We start from the raw sequence: 23,530 nt of genomic DNA, 5'->3' as shown, positions 1-23,530 counted from the left end.
CCATAGCTGTAATCATTCTATCAGCATTCACGAATAATTAAACTAACAATAATTATCAATTATTCTGAGTCAGCAAAAGGATTATCATAGATCAACCTCAATTACGAAGCAAGCATGGCGAACTATCAATAACTAGCAGAACTAACAGTACTCATCGATTATTCCGAAAGGATCAACATCATCATAGTGAGAGACACAGAACCTAAAATCCTCATCATCATCAAGTCTACAGTAGCACAAAGCAAAATTTACAAGATCATAAAATCGAAAGCGTTCGAGTGGATTCGATAGTGAAAAAAGAAGTGAAATCAGTTACCAGCGCCAGATCGGTAGCGATAAAGCTTACCGAAGACGTGAAGAGCGGTTACGAAGCCGATGAAACAAACGCTCATGACGAGGACGACGGTGGGGGTGATCTTGAGGCCGGGAGCGTCGTCGGTGTAGAATCTGAGCATGTTGCTGCCGCCGGAGGAGGCGGAGACGGAGGAGGAGTTGGAGGATCCGCCGAGGCGACGGCGGCGCATGCCGGCGGTCGCGGCGGCGGTGCCACGGGGAGCGATGCCGACCGGGCCGGGTCGGGTGGAACCCGCGGAGGAGGTGGATTGAGATTGAGAGGAGCCTCGTGCCATTGCTGCGGAGATTTCGAGGAGGAAGAAGATTAGCGAGATCGAGAGAGAGAGAGAGAGTAAATGATTGTGTTGTGATGCTGTTGTTTGTTTTAATGAGGTAAGTTGCTAGACTTTCAGTTGGATGTATATACTTGCATTTTATACATGTAAATTCGAGATTCGGAATAATAATACAAAAAGAGCGATCTTGATAGATATATTCATGGTTATTTGAATATCCAATAAATCTTGTCGAGAAAAAGTGTATCTAATAAAAATTGTATTAAATGAACTAGAACCCTAGCTGTTTGGAGATATAGGAGAAAAAATCATCTGATGTAAAACTATTTGTCTGCTAGAAATTGATTTCTATAATTAATACGTTCAGAATTGGAAAATTTCAGGTAATATTGTTAATTTATTTAGGTTAAAGATATGGTGGTGTTCATAAAATAATCAATTGATTGAAAATTCATTTATTAAGATTTTAAGTTTTCTTTTTAATATTTTTGGAGGTTTTTTTTTCCGTAATAGGGATTCTGAACTTTATTAGGTCTCGACATTCATCGATGAATAATGTCAATTATTCTTTTGGATCAGGGAAAGGAGATATCGAGGGTGTTGCCTGGCTTCTGGGTTTATAAATTAGAAACATTTATTTGTACTGTTTATATAAAAAGTTAAGAAGCACCTATAATAAGTTAGAAATGCTAGTTTTTGTTTCACATTTTCTACTTCTTTTCTAAACACTTTAATCACTTGTAAATCTTAACTTACTTTTAATTTCTATTTCACTTCTCACTTGTAAGTCTTAATTTGCTTCTCACTTCTATTTCACTTCTTTATTTTAAGAAATAAGCACTTATTTTAAACTCACCCAAAGGGTCCATCGTCTTTAGTTTTGACTTTCTTTTGCTACCGTGATTTTGACGTAGGATTTATCTGGTGTATGCCCATAGGCATATGCTAAACACAAAATTTTATATGTTTCGCTTATTCTAAGTAGTGTGGTTATTATATATGCAAGAGAATCCACTATTATTAAGGAATAAGAATCAATCAAACTCATGATTTTTAGTATTGAACATGCGCACATCAACATACTAGAAAAACCGTTTCATACTTAGGGTACAAATAATTTATCATGTCGTTTTTAGCATGGGCGTCTGCCGTCTAGTGCAGTGGTTAAAGCATGTGGACATCTAACTTTTTCTCTCTGTCTCTTGAAAATTGGATAATTTTTAGTATTTTATATAGCAGCATTCACTATTCAGTACCATGGGGACCTGGTAAGCTGCATCCACTTTCACTTTGTGGGATTCAGGGATTCTGCTGGTTTGGTTATTAAACATTTTGATGAATTTGGTTCGAAAATCATCATCAATACAGCCTGGTCATAAAAATATCCGACATCTATTCAAAATATCCGTGACCGTATTTCAAATAAAACGAATATTATCTATATCCGTATCCGAATTATCCGTTTAACAACCCTACCCTTGCCGTCAGACCTTTTTTCCAAAATATTTAAAGCACACATAATTTTGAATATTTTGATCATACAACTAAAATAGTTATCTTAAAAATTTTTTGAAAAAATATGTAATTAAAATCTGAATTTACAAAATTAATTAATAAAAATTATAATTTTATCATACAATCCAAGTATTTTGAAATATGTGCAAAAACTCAGCATGTCGTACTTAAAAAACAGTTGTTATTAGAACTATTTTTCTAAATAGAAGTTCAAAAAAAAAAAAAAAAACACTTTCGAAAGAGCAACTCCAAACAAATAATTTGTGAAACTATCCGTTATCCGTTAATCCCCCTTGAAATACTGCTCTAGAGTCAATAATATGACTACAATTTGGAAACGTGGGGACTAATACAAGGGAGTATCATCAAATCCATTCGTCTGATAATTTTGTCCAATTTAGATGTGCCTACTTAGTATCACAACATGACAATAAAGAAAGAGCCACATTATAGAAAGGATCCCAGAATGTGATTACCTTGCTACAACTTTTATCTTTTTCAGTCTTTACATGAAGTAATAGCCGTAAATCTTTCAAGCCAAAGGTGCAACACATTGTAGACTCGACAATATCTTTCACTCTGATGTATTGCTTTCCCAGTTTGCACTTCCCCAGGACTAGTACAACAAACCCATGCACAACCATAGCAATATTCTTGTGCTAAAGAGTAGATACACGCAGATTTCCAGCTTCAGCCATCAAATGGAGTTTCTACCTTGTCATGCAGATTAATCACTAAGTTGTGGGCATCATCTAGGAGCTTCCATACATCAAGATGTCCTGCCATGCTATTGCACTCCCTGATTATCTCGTCCATACTACTGTATTTCTCTATTATTAGCTTCCTTCTCTGCAGTACAGAAGCTGCAATAGCATAAAGCAACAAATCCTCTGTTGGTGGGGCTGACTGCCTTATTCTGCTCCACGCGGACTTCCTGATACCAGCTCTGATAGCTGCCTGATCTGCCCACATTACCTCCCAGAGGCAAATTGTCTGCTCAAACGTCAATTCCCTTCTGAATAGAACCACCACCATCCTATACACGAAAAAGCAATCCTCTGCTTCGAGCTTCTCCAAGTGTTTAAAAAGACGAGAATCTTTGCATTTGATAATAGTAGAAACCCTATTTAGTTGCCTTCTGATCCCCACCTCATCAAGCCTGAAATTATGCCGAGCTTTCTTCATAAATCCAACAAAACACCAGAAAGCATCATGGTCTTCTTCCATCACTGTTATTATTGGAGAAAGTAAATCACTCATACCCTGGCAGTAGCCGATTTCAGGGTCATACACCGCATAGGCTTCAAGTATAGCAACTAGTCGAGCAGCATGAAAGATCAAGCATGGCTCAAGGTGATCATAGTCCTTCAGCCCAACAGCCTCGGCAGAACTCATAGCCCTTTCAGCTGACACTGCAGCCTGTGCCGGAGAATATGCCACCCATTCTCCATTAGCACGAATTGCATCTAGACGGATGATCCGCTGCCAAGTGGTAAAATCTTCCTTTTTGGTCGGTGTTGACTGGCTTTCAGTTTTAGAAGAATCTGCATTAGATGCAACTTCAGGACCTTTCTCCTCGGTGCTCTCTGTTGTAGTAAAAGTTTGACTCACTTCAACAGACGAGTCCGAGTCTGAGTCTGATGAATCCGTGTCCGAAGTTTTAACATCTGTGACTCTTTCTGAACCAGCATCCTTTTCCAGCAAGGCACTTGAGACATCATCTGAGCATTCAGCAGAAGGGTTCATCTCCTTCCAACATGGAGAATTCCTAGTACTTGTGTCTTCTTCAGTGTCAGCAGCAGAATCTATGACATGACTATGATTCTCGTTATCTTCAATCTTGTTATCCCCACTACTTTCTTTCACCTTCAGACTGTTGTTGGAATCTAGAAGTTGTTTGCACTGCCTCCTTAGTTTTTCATATTCCTTTCTGCAACAAAAACGAAATATCAGATCCGTTTACTACATGTGCTAGAAATATCCGACAATTCAGATCCGGGTAGTCAAACTCTACAATACCGATGCTTACTTTATGCATATGAAAACAAAGGTAACAAACTAAAAAAGTCTACCCACAATTTTCTTGATAGTAGAGTCAAACAGTCATTGTTTGTGACTATCTACTTAAATAAATTAATATTATTGCTGAATTTGGCAATACTGATACCTTACACCACTCTCAATACCAATATTATGTTAATAGATGGATAGACTAGTATGATAGGGTCAAAACATGTTTTTAATCTACTAGAAAAGAAGCTTGAATAATGTATGATATAAAGCTAGAAGGCTGACCTCTTCTCGGTTCTCAATTTACGTCTTTCTTCTTCAGAACTATTCAATTCGTAGCTGCAAAGGAAAAACCATAAACAAAATCATTAGCTAATTAATCAACACAGAGAAAGATCATATACAGTTACTAATGCACACAACATCGCACACTACCAACAAAGATTTACATTAGAAAAAAATGGGTTTTGTTTTACTAATTATATGCAAACGTTGAGACATAAAAGCTTCCGCACGCACATGACTTCAACCTTACACTGTATTGCCTATTTCAAAAAGCATAAACATGAAAAAAAAAAAATTATAGATACGTTCAAAACAAGTGATCTCAGGTTGGAAAAACTTTTCTACTGCACATTTTGGTCGTGACAGGGTACAGATGACAAGAAATGATATAAATAGGAGATCCGGTTCTCACATACTCCTGAAAGTACACATCTCTAGTACCCAGCAGTTCTTAAAAAGTGTGCTTTAACTTACATTTAAAAAGTTATTATAGGATAGTAAGCAGAGGCCTGTAACAGATTTGGCATGGAACTCGGACCAAATGTTTGCTAATTATTTGACAAGGAGAAAATTGAATGCACCGAGTCCCTCAAACTTTGCCATGTAATAGAGAAATGTAACAAACTAGTCACCAATGAAGACCCAAAGTTTCTGGAATACTGGAGGTGATAGTAGAATAATATTAAAAACCTCCTGTTATGACCGACTCCAAGATGTACACTACTTATCACTAAAACAATTATGATGATATTGGTACATGTAAAAAGATTTGAGGAATATAAGACATCATGCACAGAAAACACACCAGATAAGCATGAAATCAACTGCAAAGTAAAAGTCATAAAGTTTGTTGACAATATCTCATATCTTGTTTACAATGCCAAGTTAGCAAAAAGATTGAAGGACGAAGGTAATGGTAATTACACTCCAAGCAGAAACGGCCAGACCTCAGACCTGATACTAGGATCAACACCCTACATCACAAAGTCATTTGAGACATTAGCACGAACATATATACAACAGAGAAAAATATACAAATTGGACTTACCCCACTGCGGACTTTTTTTAAAAACTTAACTCCACCGCAAATAAATTTCCCCTCCGGTGTAAAGAGAAGTTTCCACTGCTCAGGTGACAGGGCAGGTTTTCTTCTTGAACGAGACCATGGAGAGTTCAGATGACCCCTGATATTAGCAGTCGCACTTAATCAAGCTTTTGAACAGTCAAATTACAAATATCATATACTTCATAATAAGGTATCTCAGTGAATATTAGAGCTGGCGATCATGTTGTGTCGTGTGCCTACATGACGTGTATTTTCATGTTTCGTGTACTTAAAGGTTAAAGGTGAAATCCGTATCCATCCCGTTATTAATTTCGTGTACTTAATAAACCCCGTATCCGATTCTAAACGTTTTGTGTATATTTCATGTACTTCTCATGTACATTATATATAAAAATATTAGTAATATAATTTTAATCAAAATATATTTTTATGTAAAACTTTACTAAATGAATGAAATATTTATGTTTGCATACAATTCCATACAAATATATATCTACATATACATATAAATATATGTTGTTTACATAATTATGTATTTAATATATTATAACATATAAAAAATAAAATTATATGGGTTAATTATATTTATAATATTTCATGAACTTTCGTGTACTCAAAATGAAAACCCATATCCGATAAGAAATCTATCGTGTAATTTCGTGTCCTTGTACTTCCGTGTTTCGTGTATCGAAATCAAAACCCATATCCATTTTTCTCGTGTTGTTTTGTTTCATGTTAGCGTGTCACGTGTCAGATTGTCAGGCCTAGTGAATATAGGTTCTGCAATTGCAAAAATACCCTCTATACATTCACCGTAGAAATCCTTTGCATCTCATATAGGTTCAGCACATACGTAAAGCAACAAACTCATTATAAAATTAATAACATTATAGTTTTATACAAGTAAATAAGGTAATTTATTAATATTCATCAGATTGAGTACTGCACCCATGGTTCAGATTGAAACTTTACGAGAGTGTGTCAATTTTTGACATTATTATTCACAGAAAAGAAATTCAGATTCTTATAGAACACTTGATTATTTTTATTTTAGCTCTTGACTATAGATATAAGACGGAAGAATAAAAATGATACTGATTTTATTATATATGAAATCTTTATGTACATACTACATAGTATTAAGTAAGAGTTTAGATCAATTTATAGGTGCATATAGTATAAACTAATGAACATGTATGCTGAGGGTCCAAGTCTTCCCATGTAACATTGCTCTTATGGTTTTCGCTTTTGCTATGCTCATTATACAGTGATGTAGTAAATACAATGAACAGTTTAACTGTTAAGTTATTTGGTCCTTTGGATGTGAATAAAAATTATAAAAATAGAGCCACATCATATGTTACTTGTCTGCCTATCAGCCTTTGACATCAGGATGCATTTTTGTCCTTTTGATCTTGTCACAGCCCAATTCTATCATATCTTCTCAATATTTAACTGAATCCCCTCTATGACATATCATTTTGTCACCTAAAGTATTGGTTGAGAACTTCATTAAACTAGATTTCGATAATTTTTAAAAAAAGGGGGTGGTGATTCTTGATGCTAGATTGGTGTTCTCTTATTTCTCACTTCTCCCCAGAGAGTTCTGGAAATTTTTAATCTTCTTCATTAACTTTTATATTACAAATATTTCTCTTAGGTCTCAGATCTTTATTATTCTTTTCAGGCAAATAACATGTTTTTCAGCTTCAGTGGAAAAATACAAGTACAATCATACCACTTCAAACACATACAACCATACCACTTCAATTTTATTGTATGATAGAGTCTAGAGAAAGTGACCTGGTACTAAACTAAGTGACCCGCCCTTTTGTCGTTTCCACTATAAATGACCCTCCAAAATCAAATTCAGGTGAAGGTTAGTACTATGCTCTGGTAATTTAAGATCATTTTATAAGATGTCCTGGCAAATGCATAAGCACAAACATTTTGTTAAGCTTTCTTTTGCTGCCATACCATTCCTTCACTAAAATAGAAAGAGCGATATTGTAGTAGTGCATGCCAAGGGAAAGGAAGAAAGCAGGCAAATTAGAACAGAGTAGATGAGAAAGATGGAGTGTTTAAAAAAGCTGTTAAAGCTTGCGACGAATAAAGAATGGAGAACAGGATATGCAACTGAATCAACAAGGACAATAGGAATTAAACAACAAACTAGTTTTGCTTTTGGTTTGATGGAATGTAACAAAATTGGAAGTTAGAAATGTTCATTCATTTCTACCACTCATAAGTCATATTCTTCAAAAAACTAATAAAATTTTAACACTCTTATCATCTCCAAACTCACCTCCTCCATCTTACTTTTCCACCTCTAATCCCATTTATTCTATTCAATACCTTCCAACCTCCGTTTCATTCCAAACCCAACCAGGTAAAGCTTCGTTTGGTATAGAAATTACAAAAACTGTGACAAAAGAGTTTCTTATTTTTCTGGAATAATGTAAATTGCAATTAAATGACTATATGTAAAACAAAAGGTACACCTCTTGGGCAGATGGTATCTCCTTGCTCCACTTACTGGAGGTTAAGGTTTCAAATCTTGCCAAAATCTTGTCAAAGACAAGATTGGTAAGTGAGTGTGTTTAATTATCCAAAAAAAAAGGGAAGGTACACTCCTCAATCACAGCTTTTAATAATGATCTACTGATATATGTACAACTTCTTAGTATGTAAAGTCGTAGATTATTTTATCACATCTCTCCAAACAATACCATCAAGCTATAGTGTCTTCTAGTGCAATCCAATATATTTATGTAGCATCCCATCTTCTGTTCTGGTATAAGTACCAAAACAGGTAATGCAAGAGCTCAACAGACAATTTTGGTGTTTGGAATTAATCTAAGAAGCCTTCACAATTAATAGGGTTAACTTAAATATCTTACATGTGTAGTCTCATCTGGATGATTTAGTTAACATTCATATAAGATGATACAAATTTATTGGCTTAAGCAAAGTCCGTTACAACTCAAAGTGTTCCGCATAACACAGCACAATGGCAATTCAAGGTAAAGCTATCACAAGCATACATCTCATACTGTCTAAATCAAAGCAAAAAAGAAATGTAGAAAAGGAACAAACGTATAACCAATTTAGAAGCATCTAGCGAACATGGATAACATCAACTGACTTATCACTACTACTGAACAACTGAAAAAGCAACCAAAACAAGCAGAACAAATCAATAACTAAAACATAGTAGAATAAATACATATTAGGCTGTTAAAAGAGTTTTCCTAATTATGGAAATCAAAACAAAATATTAAAATTAGTTAAATTCTTCTTCGACTGTTTGATAACCTAATTCGGAAAAGAAAAGCAGTAGTGAAAAGATGTCACAATTGAAAAAGAGATCCGAACAAAAACATCGAGAATTAGCTAAGCTTGAGCTGAATCAGTGTCTACTAGAAGAAATCGAAAGCGAACAAAAAACTCACCGATCAGAAGAAGAAATGGAGGCGGGTGAGGACGAAGCAACAACAAAAAGTGATCTCAATTGATTCCGAGACGCTGACGAAGATGATTTCGACGAACTTTTACTTCGCCGTAGTCCTTTCATTTAATTTATACTTCCTAGTTACTAAATCATAAATCTAGGGTTTATAGCGTGTACTTATATATGTGACTATCTATATATGTGTAAGTATTGTAGTGTTTAGTGTTTACCTATTAGAGTAGAACACGGCGGCGGCTATTACGATTCCGGCGACGGCAGTGACGGCGACAACTACAGAGGCGTTTGGATTAGAAGAGTCGGTCCACATTCCGACAGTTCCGACGCCGGCGCCGCCTTCGCCGGCGAGGATGTCGATGAATCTCGCGCTTAGTTTGTAAATGGATAGGTCTTTCACAGCATTAGCACCGGTGGTGAAGGGGAGAGAGAGCATCACGTGTTGCTTCAAATGAGAATGGGTGTCCAGAGAGAGTGTTTTTTAACTTTTTCTAATTGACGGATTTATCCCTCCTCCTCGCACTGCGAGGTGAGATCTGATCACGTACCTTTTCCAGTGAAATTTTCGTCATAAACAATGAGAAATAAGACCATGCTCTTAAGTTTTTCTTAGAAAGTGAATGTAGGTGAAAGCTGATAAATTTTCATTTTCATTTCATTTTTTGAGTGAAAGTTTTGGAGTGAAATTAAGTTATAATTATATCTATTTTTATTTGCTTTCGTCCGTATAAAAAACTCGGGAGTACAAATAAGAGTAGAGGTTACATAATTTTAATTCTTTTCACTTGCTTTCTTTCTCGTTTATAACTCAACGCCAACATAATGAGTATATGTACACAAAATTGTGTCCTAAAAATTTGAACATAATGACATGACAATTGATATGATGGGTTCTAATTGGAGTTTTTGATTGAAATATATGGGTATGGGTCTATTCCAATTAAAACTCACCGCATGTCATTATGTACAAAATTTTGTACACAATTATGTACACCAAGTTTTTTCAATACATAATACTATATTACGGAATAGTTGAGCTATGGATGATATTTGGGTTTGCATAGTCGACTTCCAAAATTAGAGTTCTAGTCTTTCCATTCTTTAATTTTTATTTTCTTCCCTAATTAGGTCTCTCCTCTTTTCCACCATATCTCTTATTTACCAGTTTTTTAATAAAATCAAGTTCTAATTCTTTTTATATTAGTTCTTGTTAAATACCTTATAATCAATTGTGTCTGTTTTTTGGATGTTATTATTTTAGGGTTAAATGGAATTTAGGTCACTGAACTCGATACTAACTTTTAATTGGGTCATCCGACTCAAAAAACTGTAGTCAACTCACTTTTCGCCTAAAACTTTTCAAAAGGATCACCTGCTGTTAACGACGTAAAAAATTGGATGGAAAGCAGAGTGAGTAGTTTGACGTTGCTACCATCTCAACTGGGCATTTTAACAACCGACCCAGTTGTTAACTATCTCATTCAATCTTCATTTCCCCCATTTTTATCTCTCAATTAGGGTTCTTCCCCTTTCCACTTCCATCTTTTATGTCGAATAAAAAGAGTAATAGTTCTCCAATTAGAAATCCGTTCGGCATAAGTAGCAACTCCTTCACGACCCATAAACACTACAACTTTGAACTGGAATATCGCTAAAATGCTATCAAATGTAGGTGTGATCTTTTGGCTCCATCTCAAGAAACTTGGAGATAAGGGACATTGGACCCGGGAAGAAGGTTTTTCTGTTGCAGTCAATACAAGGCACGTATACTTTGTTTGTATTTTTTGATTTAGTCTTTAACTGTATTAAGCTAACCTCGACCCATTTTGATTTGGATGCAAGTAAAAAAAATATAACTTTTTCCAATGGGCTAATCCCCCATACAAAGAAAGAGCAAGAGAGGTGGTTCAAAAATTGAAGACAAAACTGAGAGCCAAAGATGACCAACTTGAAAAAGCTATAACAGAGTATGTTTTGTCCAAAAAAAGAAGGTGGTCTTGAACAAAGAATGTATGTCCATTCGTAAGAAAACTGATGAGTTGACAGCTTCGATCCACAACAAAAGAGATGGCAGCAAAATGAAGAAGTTGGTATCGCTTATGATCATAGCCTGGGTTGTTCTTAGGTTCTTCAAGTAGTGTCATGGATGTTATGAATTTGGTATTTCTGTTTAGTAAAAATATTATGTAATGGAAGTTTATGAATCTTATGGATTTCCCATGTTGAATGTTGTGTGATGTGTGTTGCTAATAAAAAAACAGAACCAAACTTGACCATATAATAAAAATAGAGATTGAACATTAATACTGATATTTAAAAGATTCTCATTACAAAGATCAATACTAATATTCAATAAATTCTCAAAAGAGTGGAAAGCTGTGAACATATCACAATGTATTGGACAAAATGTCTCAAAAGATTTCCGTTGCATAATCTTATTCTAAATATTTAAAGTAGCATGATCACTGCTTTTTTGGTCTTGGGGCTGCCAAAGACTTGACAAACTCTCTTATTTTTTTTCTTGGCTGGTGTGCAACGGGTGGAGGTTTTGATGTTGGTGGTGTGCATCCAGTACTTGTGAGTTGGACCAGATTAGGAGTTGGCATCTATTAAACACAATACAATACGTAAGTTAGTAAAACAATATGCAGAAAAAGTAATCATAAAACATGAAAAAAAAAATCTTAAAAATTTCAACCCTTTGCTAGGCCCATCTTCCTGTGCAACTGTATTTTCCATGTGTGACATTGCCTCATTCATCAGATTATCCTCACCAGTTAGGATTTCCTGTTATTGTAAGTGCACCTCTACAATTTCTTCTTCCATAGGCTCAGAACCAGGCTACTTCTCTTTGTGGACTCACCATTTCATCCTTTGATTGCTCTAGATACATGTGTTTATCAGGACATTTATTTCTCTTGTGACTTTCCTTCCTACACAGACCACAGTGCATTTTTTTACCTGAGAAGCTAAGTCTGGCCTTCTTACCACTAGAGACAACACCTTCCCAACCCTTTATTCTTCTTATCATTTTAGGCCTACCCTTGAGTTATTTGACAATCAATGGGGGCATCCCAGAATCCTTCCCCCCTTGTTACATCCAGTAGTGAGAATAACATCTCAAATATGTCGTTGCAACAACCCCACGAGTACATGGTATTCCTATCAAATTCCAGAATCTACATGAACAACTTCTATTTCTCAAATTCAATAACATGAAGTACCATTTTCACTACATAAGTTTCCCTCCCATCCTAAAGCACAGAGTAACCACATGAGTCTTTCACTGCCTGATCCAGAATTTTTTAAGCTTTAGGAACAAGTATTCAATCTCTTCTATCCATTTTATCCCTATTTCCATGCACTCTTGTCATTATCATATCATGTATTTTGACGAGCATATTAATAAGGCGCATGTACCTTGCTTTGAGAATCCAGGAGTTGAAACATTCACTAATATTATTCCCAAGAGAATCAGTTAGTGAATGTGTCTTGAAGAAAGCCTTGGACCACACACCAGGATCAAGTTCATTGATTTTCTCAAATGCACCCTTGGAGGAACATTCCAATAATTTTATTGCAGACTTGAAGGCTTTTTGGTGAGTTGTAGTTACTGCTTTCCAAAATGCATCCATGAGAGCACCACTAGGATATTTGCCTTTACGTAATAAGACTTGTATATATCAAAAATCGTCAATTACATATATTACAACAATAGCATAATTATGTTTTCAACCTCAATCTTTGTTAAAGATTATGGGTAATTGTGAGCCTTTCATGTGTATCAAGGATGGAATGTATCGAGCTAACATACACAAAAATTTGAAGTTACTCAGTTAATTACAGATACATCACAAAATATAAAATAATATAATGTGTCATAATTTTAAAACTCTCATGGTCTGGTCAAGTAATTTAATCGAGTTTACAAAGTTGGCGCGGATTCTGATGAACTTAAAACTTATAAGTGAATAAGAGAATCACAAACTAAATCTGTAAATGAACAATGCAAAGAAATGAAGAGAACTATGAGGATGTTGGACTAAAAATGTGGGAGCTGTAGAGTAATTCATTCTCGAATATTTCCATGATTATAATATCGTTAAAATAAGTCTAGATGAATAACGTGCACTAAATATCCAGACAATCCTATTTATCAAACAACTTACAACTCCAATCTACCATTTTCTAAGCATTATCATTACTAATTCTATAAAATCTTTGTAAAGACACCAATACTTCAAACCTTCATTTTTATCTTTCATGATTATCTGATGTTAGTACTTCTATGAATCTATATGTCATTTCAATTTTGTTCCTCTCTTGTATATCTGATTGGAAAGTTTTCTAATGAAACAATTATATAAACTCACAAGAGTCATTATGTATTTCTCTTTTCCTAAAATTTGGCGATCCCCAAGCCGTTTCTTAGACTGTTTATCTCTGCAAAGCAAAACAGCAGATGGTAGTATTATGTCTTGCATCCTACTTTCTAATTCATTGCTGACATATATGTCATTTCTTTCAAAATATCGCATGTATTTTCTTAAACAGCAAGTATAATATCTTCTACAACTTCGGAGTAAAATTTTATAGGTAATAAGTCTACCATGTCAAATACTCTTAATGCAAAATAATCATACACTCTAGGAATTCTAACATTGTTTATTTTTTTCTATACGAGATTCGTCATAGTCTAAGCAGCAAGATGATATTTTCTAGTAACGACTCTGCATGGACAAACACACGTCACCATGACGACCTTATTCTGATAAAACTAGAATAATGTATGGAATATTCAAAGGGCCAAAACCTTACAAAGAAAGTATGAAATATGATTTTCCACTCCATTTTCCCTGTGAAAATTCAAAATACATAAAACCATTTTCGCTGCCATCTCCCTCTTTTTTCCACAAGAATTAGGTCCCCTAAAGGGTACCCTCTCGCATGGGGGGCCTCTGATGGCGCCAAATTTCTTCTACGGTCCTAATACCTCATACCTCTGAGTCTTCCTTATTCTAGTCCCCTCCGAGATGACTAAAGCTATGAGTGAGCCCATTCGAAAACTTACAAGTATAGTCATAGATTTCTCATCCACGTGTGGTTCAACCATAAACAGGTCCCTCAAGTAGAACCTTGTCACCCTTGGTTGGCTATATATCTTCCACTATATAACCTCTTTATAGTTGAGATAGGTGTTCAGAGGAGGATGGTGCTAAAGTAGGGTGGTGAGCAGATGCTTATAAAATATCTTTAACATGGTGGTGATGAAGAACCCGCGAGGCTTCTTCTGAGATTATTAAGTAAAATCATGCAGGAGGAAAAAGGCAAGGGGCACAAGATATAGAAGAAAGGAGGAAGGAAGACAGAAGATAGATGAACTAAACAACAAAAAACCCATTATGATACTACGAATCTCACCTGAAATTCCCTACATCTATATAAAAGGATATCTTTACCAAGTAGATATAATAACTTTCCAGGATGGAAGGATCCTTGTTATCAACTTGGTTTCAAAACTGAACCGCAAAGTTTTAAATCGAAACTGCTTCAATCACCGAATCACACTGATAATTATGATTCAATTTTAATTTTCAATTTCAGAAACCACATCTTGATGGCCGGTTACGATTTTATCGTCTATATTTTTAAATTTTATCGTCTATATTTTGAAATTTTATCGTCTAATATTTAAAATTTTATCGTCTATATTTTTAAATTTAATTGAAATACAAACCGATCATACATACCAAATTTTTAAATTTTTTGGCATAATTGATAATAAAAATTTACTAAAACACTTTATATATTAAGGAGACTCGTAGAATAATACCGACTAGCTGAAAAAACTTTACAGACCAATAAAAGTATTAATATTTCAGTTTTAATAGAATAATAATAACAACAATAATATATAATATATATTATAAATAGATAATATAGATCTATGATATTACTTTTAAAATCATAATATGAAGTAATTAAAATTAACACTAATGTATTTAGTTGAAACGTATCATCAGTTGTTTATTAATAATTATATAATATTATTTTTTTTATAGGTATGTAGCATGTGTTATTTTTAGGAAATAGGTTTTTTAATTAGCAATCTGAAATCGATAATGTGTTTTTTTTCACACAAAGAAAAACAATTTCATTAATCATCTAATAATACAGTCGAGACAAACCCCCAGGTGACCATATAACCAGGTTGGAAAACAAATATCATACTAAAAACAATTAGCTGATTTGTTTTCTGATCCTTTGACACATGGAATTTAAACATTTTTAGAGCTAAAAATGAAATCAAAGATCTTCCAAGCGATCCAAATTGTACCAACATCACAGGAAGCAGCAACATCACAATTGACCTTATCACATAAAAGCCGGTGTTAGAACAGTGTTCGAGAACCCTAATCTCATAAACTGAGATTGGAGGAGCGGCACCCCAACTATCTACATGCCGGATACCAGCTATAGACATGCAGAAAGTGTAAACCCTCAAACAGATGAACTATCTTTGGTTGTGAAAGGTGAGCTATTGCCATAATTACCACCTGCTGATATTTGACGCGGGCTTTCCAAATCCAAAAAAACATCAATAAAATCATTCTCCATAGATCAGCATCGGATGAATCCAAACATAATTAAAATATAAACATAACAGAACACTCTAAAAGTAGAGACAAACCAAACACACTCCAAAAGGAGAGACACACAAACACCCAAAAAGTTGGGTTTTATTGAAAGAAAATCAACGAAGATGAAAGAAAACAAAGGGATTGGGGTTTTTCACCGGAGAAGAAATCGATGGAAGCCCCTCACCTAGCTTGAAAAAAGACGACGGCTTTTCAACCCCTAATGGAGGCTGTGTACTTGTGTACACTTAAATCGATAATGTGTTTTAGTTAAAATGAATAGTTGTCATGTTGTCCAATGTTATTTTTAGAAAATTGTGTGTCTTAGTTAGAAAATATGAAGAAAAAAATTAGTTAAAAAGAATAAATGATTATATAAGTAGACCCATAATTAGCTTAAGTACCGACCGACCAAACTTTTAATATTTCAATCATGTATAGATATATAGGCGCTCTTTCTTTTTATTATTCATCACTATAATATTCATCTTACTCCGCGGATTGTATTACTTTTGGCGAATCCTTCCCCAACTTTTTTCAAATAAAATATAATCATAAAACAAGTGTTAAAAATAGTGTTAGGATTGTTATGTTATTCAATAAATCATATTGTTAGTTTTTAAAAATGATATAAAAATCTACCGCACATGCTATGTTGTAACAAATAAGCAGCAATCCACAATATATAACATTTCTTATTAAACGAAGGAAAAGTAATTCATTTGTTACGGCCGTCAACAATAATATTTCTTTGTTCAAGGAATGTGTAAAGTCTTCAATATGATTGTATAAATGAATAGATTCTAAAGTTCAACCAAATAACACAGGAGCCATTTTCAACAAGGGCTCCAACGCATTCGGATGAAACTTCCGAGCAAATAAATAGCACATTCTTGTATTGTTCCCGTTATAGATACATTCCGATCCGAATCGAATTCGATCCAAACTCTCACGATTAATCTGACCGCGCTCAAATCTTCTCGGATGAGCACCCCTTTGAGACCAATCCACATATGTAACACTCCGATTCGAATTCGATTCCCCGTACAAAATGTTCACCAATGTTGGCAAATAATGTTCATCACTATAACAAGGTGGTAAACAAAATTTACTAAATGCGTCGTAATATGGTTTATCAGATGCAATTCGGAGAGCGAGGACACGATCAATTTCGAACCATTGAGAGCCTTTCCGCCAATCTTCAAGGGCTATCGGTGGCCACATTCCTTGTCGGTATCGGCCCCGGCCGACACCTGAGCGGTCATCGTATAAGCTGAGAAAGTTGAGCTTTGAATTGGTGAGGTACCTGTAAATGGTGGTGAAGTTGAAGAGTGGAATGCATGTTTCGGATAGTAGCACGAATCTTTGGTTCGAAAGATCCAAAAGGGCGTTTGCTAAAAGTCTTCTTTCGGCATCTATCATTGATACTGTTCCCCACCATAATGGCTGTCACATGAGACAATAACTAAGTTACGTGCTATATACAAGTTATTTATAAGTAGACCAGGAAAAATAAGCCTCTAAAACTAATGTTGTGTTTGGTTGAAGTGAATGATTCCGGAAGGAATGGAATGAAAAATGAACTATTTTATGGATGATTTTTAAGAAATTTCATTCCTTCCTCCATTCCATTCCCTACATCATATGCTAGATATCATCCCCTTCCATTTGAGATGTAATGCTTCATTCTCTCCCATCCTCAATTTCTTCTCAAATCTCATCATAGCAATTTTGCACTTCTTCAAAATTTTCAAAACTTTCTTATTATCTCTATTAGTTTCAAGTATTTTTTACAAATTTCATTCTATTCCATTCCATTCTCTCCAACCAAACACAACATAAAATGTAGCAGCATTTTCCATCGAGAATCGGGTCATTTAAAATCTTAAAATATTAGATGAAGACACCAAATAGATTTTATGTTATATTTCAACACTCTTCTCGTTCGAAATTGTATTTTTTTGTTGAAGAGTTTATCATAATCGAGTGCTTATCTTTGAAACATGCAAATGACGGAGAGTCGAGTCTAAGCCCTCTATCAAATATGAGCTCTGATACCAGTTTGAGAATTAATCCATCTAAAATTATAAGTTATTAGACGCGGATATTATATTTTATGTTATATTTCAATATTTTTGACTTCTCCTATTTTGATTTACTAGAAAATAGAAATTAGCTTATAATTTATTCAAATAAACTATACGAAGAATCTAATTCCCACTTGTAACCCGGAAACTAGTAAAAGAAACCAAAGATAAAGACACGTATACACATGAATGATGAAACAAGTTAGCTGACCTTGCTAGGAATAGCTCTACCATAGAAGACGGAGTTCTTCGGGTAATTGTAATGGTAAGAAGGATGAGCATGCACGTAGATAGAGTAAAGACCTTCATGCCCTTTGAAGAACATCTCCCACAGAGGCGAAAGTGGCAAAGACCCTGGCGTCAAGAACATAAAAGCCACTTTCGGGACACGTTCGTACGGGAAATCTCGAATTTTCGGCAGCATAGAAGCGAGCCAAAGCAGCTCCTTGTCACTCATATTGTGCATGATAGACTTCTCCTCCTTTAATGTAACAACCCTAGAAGTAGTCAAATTGTCACTACATGTTGTATTAGGACTAGTTGCATTGTCGGCTGACACGAGGACTACTTCTTCGGGTTGTCGTGGTGGCGGTGGTGGTGGAAGTGGTGCAGGGAATGGAGGTGATGACGGCGATGATGTGATAATAGATGAAGAAGTGGAAATGAAGTTTTGTATGTTGAATGAAAGGCTGTCGAAATATGAAGTGCTTAAGCTGCCCATTGATGCACCTAGGCAAAAGATTAGCAAATAAAGAAGATATTTGAGCTGAAAAAAGTTGAATAGGGAAGTTGACTGAGGAGCTTGAGGATTAATCTCGCCCATTTTTGTTGCATGTATTGAGCTAAATTTTTCAAAGAGGGAATGATTTGAGTTTATGTTATGAATTGTTTGATTTTATATATACAATCAAGTTGACAGAGGGTCGCGTAAGTTTAAGTAATTTACAGATATGATCATATGAACGCACACACAGACACTCGAGCTCTTCTTATACATTTAGTACTGTTCGCTGTTCATACATGTTAATTATTCCTTGGGCAAAACTTCAATTTTGTGTTACCAGCCTTTGAATACATTGAATAAGTCGTGAGTAAATTGATAGAATATATATAAATGGTCGCGCTCAAGAGAGAACCGATATATAAAACCATAATTTTTGATAACCCGGTAAAATGCAATATAATTTGAACGCCATCTCTAAGTTAATCTTGTTATGAAATTTAAATAGGAGTTAAAAAAATATTTTACACAAATTTAAATGTTACTCGTCGCAGAGATCAGAAGAAGAAAAGGATGGTGTAATGTGGACACATCTATAAGCATTAACATAAGTAATGTTAATTAAGTAAAAATAATTCGCAATTTGCATAAACAAACTTTGTGGGTGGTGTTTCTTAACAAAACTTTGATACCGATTACGCTAAGAAAAGTCATTGTATACTGAACAATAAATATACTAGGACTCCTATTTAGCAAAAAGGAGACAATTAGTGGTCAATTAGGCAATTAGTCAGTTACTTGAGTACTAATCATACTGAAATGAAATGCTTGACTTTCTGAAAACGGTCACAATAAACAATTACTTGGAGTAGATTCTATACAACTTATTTCATGGTCAAACACAGAGTTTTTGCTCGGGAGAAAAAAAAGAGTGTTTGCTGTCATTTCTGCAATTTTTATGAGTAAGAAAACACGTGTAATTACAATCCGTAACAAGATTCGACTGCACGAACTCTGAACTCTTTAATTGTTCCTTAATTCAGTCCGTGAGAAAACAGGCTCTTCGCCCGTCCCATTCGAGGAAACAATTGACCCACTCCATTTCCATCTGTACAATTGCAGGGATCGATGTAATGGCCATGTTGACCTTTTTTAGGTCTTGACCCAGTGTTTCTCCTTCCATTTTCTTTTTAGAATCGCTAGCTTAAAATTCTGCATCCTTCCATTTTCTTTTCATCAAGTCTGCATGCTTGACTGAGTGAGGTGATATAGTACTAATGATCGCATTTTCACGTCCAGTTCGATTGTGATTCGATTTCCGTTCCCTTCTGTTTTAATCGGAGAATCATGAATATTTCGGATAAAGACAAAGGACGGAGAGGAATTTAGAAAAAGTTTCAGGATTGGAACAAATTCTGTAAATAATATCTTTCAATCCCGAAATTTTCTAATTTTCATATATAATATGGATATAATATTTATATATTAACTATAAAAATTAATGACAAACATACTGTGTTTATATATTAACCGGTCAATTTTATCCGATCAAAATTAACTATTTTTGATCGAAAAGGCTAAAATCCACCAACCGGTCAATTTTATCCACTAAAATTAACTATTTTTAACTAAATTTGACCGAAAAAATAAGTCAAATTTACCCTTTTTTCTTGTAGTGCATCCCCATCATTTTATCAATTCAATTATTTCATATTATAATATAAATTAATTATAATAAATTTATATCTCTTATTTTATTATAAATACTACTCGCTAGGTTTTGTTCAATAAAGAAGCCCATGTTGTAATGAAACATGCTACATCAAGAAGGCCCGCGTATAACCGTTTTATTGTTCAATTGCAGCCAAAAATTTCAGCCAGAGGAAAGTTTAATGGAATCTATCTATTATCTATTATATATTAATAATAGCCCAACATAAGTATGTGAGCAAGTAAATTATGAGACTTTTTATTCGTGCAAAAAGATAGATTTAACTTTTTGGCTAATGTTTGTTAAAAAAATTGTAATTTTGTCGAATCGAACTTGAGTGCATCTACTAGCATCCACTTCTTTCATAACACTATGCTAGCTTGTCATTTGCATTTTAATATCATACATATAATATGTGTGTGCCGTACAAACAAAAGAATATTTGATATTTTTATATTTCATGTTTAGCTTTAATAATATACTCGCCTATATGTGATGCACGTGTGTATTATAATAGTTAATAATTTTTTAAATGTGTTTGAATTAATAATATATGTTGTTGTCGGGATTCAAAACTTGATCCTTTACATGGATGGAAAACTATAGAAATTCAAGTAAAAAAAAAAATTGTTCAAACGAGTAAAATTCTTAAAATTTGTGTAAAAATAGCATGCATGTTATGTTAAAAACACAATAATATTAGAAAGTTAGAGCGATAGTCATGACGATAAATTAACTAGATATTTATAAAATATATATGTCAACACTCATTTTAAATTTTATAATATTAAACTGGCCGCATCAAATAATAGCCGAACGTGGGACATATGAGCAAGTAAATTCATGAGACTTTTTATTCGTGTGAAAAGACAGATTTATCCTTTTGTCTGATATTTGTTAAAAAGTTTGTTGTTTTGCAAAATCGAACTTGAGTGCATCCAATAACATCCACTTCTTTAATATCACTACGCTAACCTGTCATTTGTATTTTAATATCATACATATAATATGCATGTGTCGTGTGAACAAAAGAATATTTGATATTTTATCTTTTCATATTATAGTTTAGCTTTAATAATATACTCGCCTATAACCCGTGCTATACACGTGGGTATTATAATAGTTAATACTTTTTTTAAATGTGTTTGAATCAATAGTTTATTGTGATATGCTGTTGATGGGATTCAAAACTTGAACCTTTGTAGCATGAATGGAGAAATATAGAAAATTCAAGTCAAATAAAATCGTTCAAACGAGTAAAATTCTTAAAATTAATGTAAAATCGAAATACTAGAAACAATACCGGTGCCTTGCACGGGTTTTAGGGCTAGTTTTATATTATTTAGTACTCCTCCTCGATATATATTGCACCCAAAAGATCGACGATACATATATTTTGGGGCCGTTTGGGTGGGCTTAAAAGAAGTGTTTCTTGCTTAAAATAAATAAGTGGAGTAGAAGTTAGAAGCAAGATAAGACTTATAAGTGATTAAAGTGTTTGGAAAATAAGTAGAAGCCCTTAAACAAAAGCTAGCATTCCTAACTTTTTTTAAGTGTTTCTTGACTTCTTACACAAACGGTACGAATAAATGCTTCTAACTTATAAGTCGAGAAATCCAGCTTAAAAGGGCCAAACACCCACAAAGTAACTAAATTATTTAAAGAGAAACGAAGAGGCTCGAATTCAAACTCACTCCTGCATTGAATTTTGATATAAAATAAAATAATTAATCAATATAATAGAAGTAGAAGTTTAAGAAAAAAACATGCAAAATCTTATACTCAGCTAATAATCCTGGATCAAGTTCAGATATAATATAAAATAAGTAATCAATATAAAATTTTAAAGTATGTGACACCAATATTTTGTACTCGTTAATAACTCGATCAAACCTGTTTCAGGAGAACCCAAATTTATATACTTCTTGTATATTTTTACATTATACATATATAATTATTTTAAGAGAACTCAATTAGATCTCAAATTTATATACGTCTTGTATAATTTTAAATTATATGTGTCTAATAGATTCTAAATTTCAAAATCGCAAATTTTTGAAATGGGACAAGTTCAGCCGCCTATAGAAAGGAGCAGTCTTGATTTGAATGATGACGAGATCTTTTCTCAATAAAATTATATATATATATATATATATATATATATATATATATAATTGATTCTAAAATTTCAAAATCTTAAATTTTTGAAATGGGGCAAGGTCAGCCGCCTATATGAAAGAGCAATCTTGATTTGGACTATCTACTCACGAGATTTTTTTCCCTAATATATGTAAGTTGGAATACACACACATATAATAAAATTAGGACGCTTAGAATTCGAATATAAATTTATTTTTCTTCTAGTTCTTCTAAAACTATTATTCAACAATAAGCTAAAGACATCAGAATTTTCTTTCCCTTTTCATTTCTTTGATAAAAAAAAAAAAAAAGTCTGAAAACAGAGCAGGCGAGTGGACGATGAATTGTAATAATCAAACAGAGCACAATTTGTAAGTAGTGCTAAAAGTGGATAAGTTTGTCAGCATGAATTTCGAGGGCTTTCCTCTTTTGTTTGAAGGTGGCAGTGAGTTTTCGCTTTGATGAGTATGTGTGTCATGAGTATTATTGTGGCAGTGTTTTCTTTAGTAAAGTCACCCTTATCACTTTTCATTTGGTGTGACATTTCACATCATTATCTTTCCTCGCATCAATCTTACATCTTTATCATACTATTTTCCTTCATTCGTATCTTCATCTCATTTCCTTTTCATTGAGTTGATGAGATTTTATCATTGTGACAATTGGTAACTTGTACCAACTTATGTTTCTTCTTTTATTTTTCACTAGTATTTGAATTGATCAGACGTTTAAAATTATGAAGAGAAAAAGTACCAGAAAGTCCTTAATTTTCAAAACCTTGTGCAATAATAAAGTCAATCAATGACTATAAAATCTATTCGGAAAAACAATCATTAATTCAACTTTAATCTTTTGTCCACAAATCCGGATCCTTATAAACGTATACAACCCACTTGTATTACTATTTTATGAGAAAGAAATTACGCTAGTTTTATTATGTATATGGAGAAGGTCTGCGAGACTCATCATCGATTTTATTAGACATTGTTTTTAGAATTTTTTTTGTTTCAAGTATTTTATTTTATGATGGAAAGATTATGCTAATTTTGTTAAGTACATGGAAGAGTTCCACGAGACTCATCAGCGATTTAGATATTGGAGGGGATAGGAGGGAGTATAAAACGGAATACAAATATGACGAGAAGCACCTAGCTAAGAGAAAAAATATTACTATACTTTTAGGTACAGGTATGGACCACCTGCAATTTTGATAGAAGACCTTTGTAAATTTTGTTGTTACAAACATGTGGGCTCTGTGCAGAC

General features: G+C 33.9%; 3 protein-coding genes across 4 annotated transcripts; all 3 read right to left on the bottom strand.

Annotated features, from left to right (window-relative positions):
• Positions 1-133: 133 nt before the first annotated feature.
• Positions 134-741, bottom strand: LOC108216690 (protein transport protein Sec61 subunit beta). Its single transcript, XM_017389519.2, has one exon. The coding sequence runs from the start codon at positions 627-629 to the stop codon at positions 309-311; it is 321 nt and encodes a 106-aa protein (XP_017245008.1). The 5' UTR covers positions 630-741; the 3' UTR covers positions 134-308.
• A 1,765-nt stretch (positions 742-2,506) lies between these two features.
• LOC108218898 (rab GTPase-activating protein 22) lies at positions 2,507-9,573 on the bottom strand. Of its 2 annotated transcripts, XM_017392057.2 has the most exons (6): positions 9,187-9,328; positions 8,958-9,100; positions 5,488-5,623; positions 5,364-5,413; positions 4,440-4,493; positions 2,507-4,074 (listed from the first exon to the last, which is right to left on the bottom strand). In XM_017392057.2, exons 2-6 carry the CDS (start codon positions 9,077-9,079, stop codon positions 2,835-2,837), a joined length of 1,602 nt encoding a protein of 533 aa, XP_017247546.1. In that variant the 5' UTR covers positions 9,080-9,100; positions 9,187-9,328; the 3' UTR covers positions 2,507-2,834. The 2 variants fall into 2 exon arrangements, with proteins under 2 accessions (XP_017247546.1, XP_017247545.1); XM_017392056.2 differs by lacking the exon at positions 8,958-9,100 and having other exon boundaries at positions 9,187-9,573.
• A 6,774-nt stretch (positions 9,574-16,347) lies between these two features.
• On the bottom strand, positions 16,348-18,547 carry LOC108217098 (glycosyltransferase BC10). Its single transcript, XM_017389948.2, has 2 exons — positions 17,908-18,547; positions 16,348-17,055 (listed from the first exon to the last, which is right to left on the bottom strand). Exons 1-2 carry the CDS (start codon positions 18,517-18,519, stop codon positions 16,420-16,422), a joined length of 1,248 nt encoding a protein of 415 aa, XP_017245437.2. The 5' UTR covers positions 18,520-18,547; the 3' UTR covers positions 16,348-16,419.
• Between the last annotated feature and the right edge of the window lie 4,983 nt (positions 18,548-23,530).

The sequence above is a fragment of the Daucus carota genome, chromosome 4 (genome assembly GCF_001625215.2).
Source record: "Daucus carota subsp. sativus chromosome 4, DH1 v3.0, whole genome shotgun sequence".
Lineage (NCBI taxonomy): Eukaryota > Viridiplantae > Streptophyta > Magnoliopsida > Apiales > Apiaceae > Daucus > Daucus carota.
Note: the sequence above shows the minus strand (reverse complement) of the source record. Positions and strands in the feature narration are given on the sequence as shown.